Source organism: Triticum aestivum, chromosome 7A (assembly GCF_018294505.1).
Source record: "Triticum aestivum cultivar Chinese Spring chromosome 7A, IWGSC CS RefSeq v2.1, whole genome shotgun sequence".
NCBI classification, from domain to species: Eukaryota; Viridiplantae; Streptophyta; class Magnoliopsida; order Poales; family Poaceae; genus Triticum; species Triticum aestivum.
In genome coordinates, this window is record NC_057812.1 from 482,850,660 (window position 1) to 482,857,949 (window position 7,290).

The 7,290-nt window shown below is 48.9% G+C and overlaps 2 protein-coding genes across 2 annotated transcripts; both read left to right on the forward strand.

Annotated features, from left to right (window-relative positions):
• The first annotated feature begins 31 nt into the window (after window positions 1-31).
• Window positions 32-4,410, forward strand: LOC123147699 (choline transporter protein 1). Its single transcript, XM_044566971.1, has 10 exons — window positions 32-379; window positions 1,091-1,449; window positions 1,564-1,709; window positions 2,070-2,253; window positions 2,387-2,460; window positions 2,545-2,664; window positions 2,830-3,186; window positions 3,304-3,564; window positions 3,676-3,903; window positions 4,027-4,410. The coding sequence occupies exons 1-10, from the start codon at window positions 186-188 to the stop codon at window positions 4,216-4,218; spliced, it is 2,115 nt and encodes a 704-aa protein (XP_044422906.1). The 5' UTR covers window positions 32-185; the 3' UTR covers window positions 4,219-4,410.
• Window positions 4,411-4,653: 243 nt separating this feature from the next.
• Window positions 4,654-6,837, forward strand: LOC123147701 (cold-responsive protein kinase 1). The gene is made up of 2 exons (XM_044566973.1): window positions 4,654-5,415; window positions 5,483-6,837. The coding sequence occupies exons 1-2, from the start codon at window positions 5,334-5,336 to the stop codon at window positions 6,505-6,507; spliced, it is 1,107 nt and encodes a 368-aa protein (XP_044422908.1). The 5' UTR covers window positions 4,654-5,333; the 3' UTR covers window positions 6,508-6,837.
• The last annotated feature ends 453 nt before the right edge of the window (window positions 6,838-7,290 follow it).

Consider the following 7,290-nt stretch of genomic DNA (forward strand, 5'->3'; position numbering starts at 1 on the left):
CGAGTTGCGATATCACTGGCAGTGGCACTGTGGCAGGCCAGTCGCAGTGAGGCGGAAGCTAGCAAGCGGCAGCAGCACTTTCCCCCCCTCGCTCCTTTCACCTGTGACCACCCGAGGAGGAAGGAGGAGGCGGCGAGCCGGCGACCTACTCCAATTCAGAAGAGCTGAGCTGCGGCAAGGGCATAATGCGGGGGCCCCTCGGCCGCGACGCCTCCGGTGCCGGCGCCGGGGGAGGAAAAGGAGGAGACGACGCCGCAGCCGGCATCATTCGCCACGACCGCAAGTGCCGGGACCTGCCGTTCCTCGCCCTCTTCGCCGCCTTCTGGGTCGCCATGATTGTCAACTCCAGCTTCGGGTTCAACCAGGGCAGCCCGCTCAGGTCGCTCCATTCCCCACCTTCCCTTTTTTATTCTGCATTTATTTTTCCGCCGCTGTCGGTGCCCGCCTAGCTGCGATTAATTTTGCCTTTTTGGGTGGATTCCGTCGGTGAAGGTCTGCCACATTTGCCAATTTCTCGCATATTTAGATTAGATCTTTCGAGGATGGGTACAGCCTAGGGGCTAAAACTTGTCTCCTGCTCTTCCACTTTTTGCTCCTTAGTCACTTTTGATGTTTACTACCTCCAGCTAACAGTAGAAATAGCTTGTGGGAAATGCAAATGAAGTGCTTGTTGCCTATTGTGGAGCTTTCCTCCACTGGATGCAATGAACCCCTAGTCTCACTAACTGTAGGATTGTCGGTTTAGCCAAATAAGGTGATGAATCCTTGCTTACATTTTCTCCTCCAATTGTTGACACTCATCAAGTAATAAGTGATGCTTAAAATGGTCTGTTGCCTTCATTGCCCTCCTTCACAATTTATTTATCTTTGCAACCCATTTAAGGAGATGCAGAGATTTGTTGCTGTAGTTGGGTGCTCCTACGAACATGAGGTCCCCACAAAGGAAGGGGTGATTATACAGGGTGGAAGATGAATAGAACGTCGTTCTTACAAACATTTCGTGTGCCGCTGCTCATTGTTTTTGGAATTTATAGTGGTCTTTGTTGGTGAAGACATCTATATTTGGTTTTTCTCTGCTCTGATCATGCAGGCTGACTTACGGACTGGACTACAAAGGGAACATATGTGGCAGCAAGCACGGTGACCCAGATTTGAGTGAGCTGGATGTTCGTTACTGGGTGAACCCCAACCAGGTGTACCAAAGTGGGCTCAAAAATAGCACAAATGATCTAGCTGATGCTAAGGCCATCTGCCTGATGGAATGCCCCTATCCTGCGGAAGACGGGCTGAACTTTGTTTGTGATTATCCGGAAGGCGACATACGGCTCTCTGTCGATGATTGGATCGACAGGGACTATGATTACTTCGAGTATCTCACACCAGATATGAGGAACAGTTCTCTTCAGTTGCAGGGTCCGTGTTACCCCATCATATTTCCGAGTATAAATGGTAAGTCTCGCATGAATAATTGAATATCAAGTCCTCTGATACTCAGCAAGATCCTGCCAATTTGTGAGAACGTGAAGTACATGCGCTAATTTTGATCTCTTTCTGTCACTGCAGTCTACTGGAGCTGCCAGTTTATTGCAAGGCCATCCAATGTTTCTCTGAAGCATTGGCAGCAGATGGGTGGTGTTAGCATTGATGAGAACATGCTAATAGACAAGACAATTCACAATAGCATCAACTATAAATCTTCTGTCTTAAAGGTTTGTCTCAGTACTACTTGCACTATCGGTCCATTTATCTGTTTCACAAGAAATATATTCTTCCTAAGTTCTTATCCAAAATGTCTGTCCATATATAGTTAAAGCATGCTTTTCTTCTATGGGTCAACATTATTTCACTGCAAGTTACACGACATTAAATGTTCCGTCAGTAAAGAAACACTATCAGCCGCATGTATTGCTAAAACAAAGTAGCAGCCTCATGTGATTGATATTACTTGGTTACATTTGTTAGATTCAATTTGACAGATATGCTCCTGCAAAAAACATTGAGAGCTATGTACATGCTTGCTTGTGTATATGTAGATTCTTGGAACTAATATTTTTTTTCTTATTTTGCAGAGATATGTTGCAGATATTGGGAAGTCTTGGCCTGTGTTAATCGTTTGTGGGGGATTACTCCCTCTTTTCCTATCTTTGATATGGTTAGCGATGATCCGATATTTTGTTGCTGGTATGCCATGGATAACAGTGATCCTTTTCAATGCCCTTGTAGTATCAGTCACGATGTTCTTCTATATAAAAGGTAGGATGCTTACCAACTTCTAAATATAAGTACCACAAACTGTTATAGGTAGCAAAGTGGCGTCATGTGATATTTATCAGGAGACATCATCTTATACGTAATCTCATATGTTTGGAATATTTTATGTACTCAGCTGGCTGGATTGGCAATGATCCCTTAACTGTTGTGATTGGTCCAAGTGATCCATATGTCAGCATAGGTGGACGGGTATGCTTGTACCTCCTGTTGTTATTATTTTTAACACTATCTTTGCTACACTTTTCGTTATCCCATGATTCATCTCTTCACCAGGAAATAAACCACCTTCATGCTGCTGCTGTATTGATGACAGTGGTAATGATCATTGCTTTCCTGACTTCAATAGCTATTGTTCGGCGTATACTGATAGCGACATCCACAACCGTCCTAAAGGTGCGTATGGTGCTGAATCCACTAGCTTCACATGCACACCATTTCCCGCAATAAGCTGTGCGGGATTACAGCTCGCATTTTGCAAAAGCATGGGTGCTAGCTTATGTGTGTTGTCTATTTCTTGCTTGTATTTTCTGAGCGCTCATCAGGATGAACTGTATGTAGGTGGCTGCAAAGGTCATTGGTGAAGTCCATGCACTCATCATCTTTCCGGTCGTACCATACTTCGCCCTTGCTATCATCTATATGTTCTGGTTTGCGGCGACACTGTATCTTTTCAGCTCTGGTCAAGTTCTACAAAATGATTGCAATGCAGAGTGCTGCTCATTTGATCTCAAGCTGGGAAAAGTAAATTGTGACAGCTGTTGCGGGTACAGTGTCCATTACACCCCTCATATTGGAATTGCGATTCTTTTCCACCTGTTTGGCTGTTACTGGGCAACACAATTCTTCATCGCATGCTCTTCGACCGTAATTGCTGGATCAGTTGCTTCATACTACTGGGCGCGTGGTGAAATATCGGCAAGCACCGCACACGAACCTTAGACTGGCAAATAACTCCAGTTAATTGTCATGTTTTAACATTGGAAGGCAGTGTTTTCCATCCGACTGATTGTGTGGCACATTGTTGTTTTGCAGCATGACATACCATTTCATACCGTGGTGTCCTCCGTGAAGCGTTTGCTGCGCTACAGCCTTGGATCTGTGGCTCTAGGTTCACTGATCGTATCCAGCGTGGAGTGGGTGCGGTGTATACTTAAATCGCTCCGCCGTAGGCTGAAGGGGGTTGATTCAACTGGTGAAAGCCGCTTGGGGAAGACAGTGTCATCCTCATCTCACTGCTGCTTGGGCTGCATAGACTGGACCATCAAGTCAGTGAACCGGAATGCTTATATCGTGGTAAGTACCAACAGTCCTCCTCGCTGTACTTGTTACAACTGTCTTGTGTGGCTTTGATGAGAATTGCGCCGATACAAATCGGTTTCTTGACACCGCGAACTGCCGGTGAAGATTGCCGTTACAGGGAAAGGGTTCTGCAAAGCCTCCGAGCTCGCGACCGGGCTGATAATGAACAACATACTGCGCATCGGTAAGGTGAACGTCATCGGGGACGTGATCCTCTACCTCGGAAAGCTGTGCGTGAGCCTGTCCAGCGCGCTGTTCGCGTTCCTCATGCTGGACACCCACAAGTACAGGTCTGCTCACAACAAGATATCGTCCCCGCTCTTCCCCGTGCTGGTAAGCAAGCGGTGTCCTTTCGAAATACGGCCGAAAACCGCACTCACCTATCCGTCCTAGATGCATGCATAACTGAACTTAACTTATCTCCGGCATGACATATGTGTACATTTTGGTTGTCAGCTGTGCTGGGCGCTTGGGTACGTGGTGGCGCAGCTCTTCTTCGGGGTGGTGGAGACGTCGGTGGAGACGATAATCCTGTCCTTCTGCCAGGACGCGGAGGAGCACGACGGGGAGGCGCAGTACGCTCCCCCGCTGCTCATGGAGACGCTGGGCGACACGAGCCAGCTGCAGAGGCTCACGCAGGGGCCTTGATTCGACCCAGCTTCTCGGCATTGATCGACTTTAGTAGTGTAGGGTTACCAGAGGCAGCTGGTTGGGTGAATGGCTTTGACCATAATAATACGCACTATATACTACTACTATTAATTAACTGCGTTGTTAGGTGGAATGAAGGCATGCCTGGCTACGGTGGCAAAGACCTCTACTACTAGTAGTGTCGATGAAGTTCTTTGTGATGGGGATGGGGATGGCAATTGGATACCAGATGGATGGTGGATGTTGCTCCATGACTGACGGTTCAACCTATATCCCGCAAAAAAGAAAAGAAAAAGAGAACGGTTCAACCTATATCAATGCTAGGTAGTAGTACAACGGAAGTCTAGCAATGATGAAATGCGATCATCATGCTGATGTGAGCACTGGTGTAAAGCAACCGAATGGGGTTGGAAACCAAATACTAGGTGGTACAAGTAGTCGTGTCGTGTCTCGTGTGGCTGCTATGTGAATAATCCTAAGAAAACGTGCTGGTGGTCAACAGAGACTAGAACAAAATATCGTTAGTGAGACTACCCGAAGTAATAATTTAACTCTTTCAAACCCAAGGGGTCTGGTGGGTTTAGATGGATGAGGGAGATTTTTTTGCTTTTGTTTTTTGTTTTTGCGGATGATGGATGAGGGAGATTGGAGTGGACCGGCCGTCTAATGATTCATCTGAAATCTACTCTACACTGCAAATTATCTACATGTGTGTGCAGGTCAACTGACTATATGTCGGCCATCTGAAATGGAAATTACCTGCGTGTCAACGTCGCGCGCCACCATTTAATCTAGTGCATATACTAGTGCTATCAAAGCAAAATATGTCATAGCAGGCTGCTGAATGCTGCCCCCGTTCATACACAACGCCTCCTAAAAGCACGCCTAGTCCTAGCTAGGCGTCATTTTCTGTCACTCTCCGTCTCGGCCGGCCGGTCGTGGAAGAGAGCTTCATATTATTATTACATCCGACTTTTCCTGATGCGGCAATTCAACCAGCTTCTTCTTCTCCTCCGTGTCTGATCACTCGTCATCACCGGCTTCTTCTCCTCCATACAGGAGCTAGGAAGGAACTCTCTCTGGTGCTGTGTGTATTATATGATCGAGTCGCCATGCCTTGTTGCTCTTGCTGCTTCCGCGTCTCCAACAAGGAAGAGAAACACGCCTCCGATCTCTACTCCCGTTCCATGGGCAGTAAGCAACAGTTTCCCATTCCTCACATTACTTGCCATTCATGGAATTGACTAACCTTTGGCTTCAGGACTGTCATCTGAGAAGAAGATCAAGCTCTTCTCCTACGCGGAGCTGCGGTCGGCGACCAACAACTTCCACCGGAGCAACCACATCGGGCGAGGCGGCTTCGGCGCCGTCTACAAGGGCGCGCTGCGGGACGGCAGCGGCGACGTGGCGGTCAAGGTGCTGTCCGCGCACTCCCGGCAGGGCACCAGGGAGTTCCTCACCGAGATCGACGTCATCGCCAACGTGGAGCACCCCAGCCTGGTGTCCCTGCTGGGCTGCTGCGTGGAGGGCCGCCACCGCATCCTCATCTACGAGCTCCTCCCCAACGGCAGCCTCCACGGCGCCCTCCTCGCCTCCGCCAGCGACCCCTCCAGGCTCACTTGGGCGATCAGGCGCGGCGTCTGCGTCGGCGTCGCTAGGGGCCTGGCGTTCCTGCACGAGGAGATGGCATCCGGCCCCATCGTGCACAGGGACATCAAGGCCAGCAACGTCCTCCTCGACGCCGGCTACGGCGCCAAGATCGGCGACTTCGGCCTCGCCAAGCTCTTCCCGGACGCCGCCACGCACGTCAGCACCCGCGTCGCGGGGACCGCGGGGTACCTCGCGCCGGAGTACGCGCTGTACGGCCATCTCACCAAGAAGGCCGACGTCTACAGCTTCGGGGTGCTGCTGCTGGAGACCGTCACCGGCAAGAGCAGCTCCAGGAGCTTCCATTTATCCGACGAGGGGGACAAGGTGCTGGTGGAGAGGGTGTGGGAGCTCTACGAGGCGGCCAACCTCAGGGACATGATCGACCCGGCGATGGAAGACGGCTGCAATGAGGAGGAGGCTGTGAGGTACATGAAGGTGGCGCTGCTGTGCACGCAGGCGACGCCGCTGCGGCGGCCGTCGATGCCGCGGGTGCTGGAGATGCTGGAGAGGGAGGATGTCCGGTTGAGGGAGAAAGAGATCACGCCGCCGGGCTACGTCCTCCGGGACAACAAGGACATCCACTCCACGTCCATGGTCGTTGCTTCGCACACCGTGACGGAGGTAGCGCCAAGGTAAAGAAGTGTTAAACGAGTCTATAGCCTAGCCCTAGATTGTTAGGATCAGCTCGTGGTTGTAGATAAATCCTAACTGGATTGTATTTTGTACCCTGCCTGAGTATAAATGGAAGGCAAGGCCTGCGCATAAATCAGGGCAATTCATTCCTTCTGACTAGAAGGTTCGACCGTTCGAGTAGCTAGCTAGCTAGTAGTAGTAGAATTGAACTGACAAGCTGAGAGGGTCTAGCAGTCCTTGCCATGAATGATGTCATCATTGTTTTCTCTTTGATAAGAGCCAAAAATGCATTTGGCCTTTGCATCGATGTATGCATGCAATCATGTTTAGTGTTGTTCCACAACTTTGTAAGGCAGATTGTCTTTTAATTTAATCCTTTCAAGGAGCAACCTGCAGGAGCGTTGTCTTTTCATTAAAAAGGAGGAAATTACTTATATAAAGGATGCTGCGGGCGAAAAATGAACGATCCCGATAAAAGTAATTCTCCGCGGGGAAATTACTTCTATTAAGAGTCTAGCAGTCCTTGCCATGAATGATACCATCACTGTTTTTTTTCCCGAAGGGCCACAAATGCCTCTAGCCTTTGCATCGATGTATGGCATGCAACCATTTTAATGGCAATTGTTTTAATCTTTATAAGTAAATGAAACTAAAAGAAACTTGAAGGGAATCGAGCACAACCCATTCTGTCCGTGAACGTGAAGTAATTTTTACCGGTAAAAAAGTGCGTACCGATAAGAAATCTATCATTGTTGAATGCTTGAAGATCGGCGCATGGGCCACATG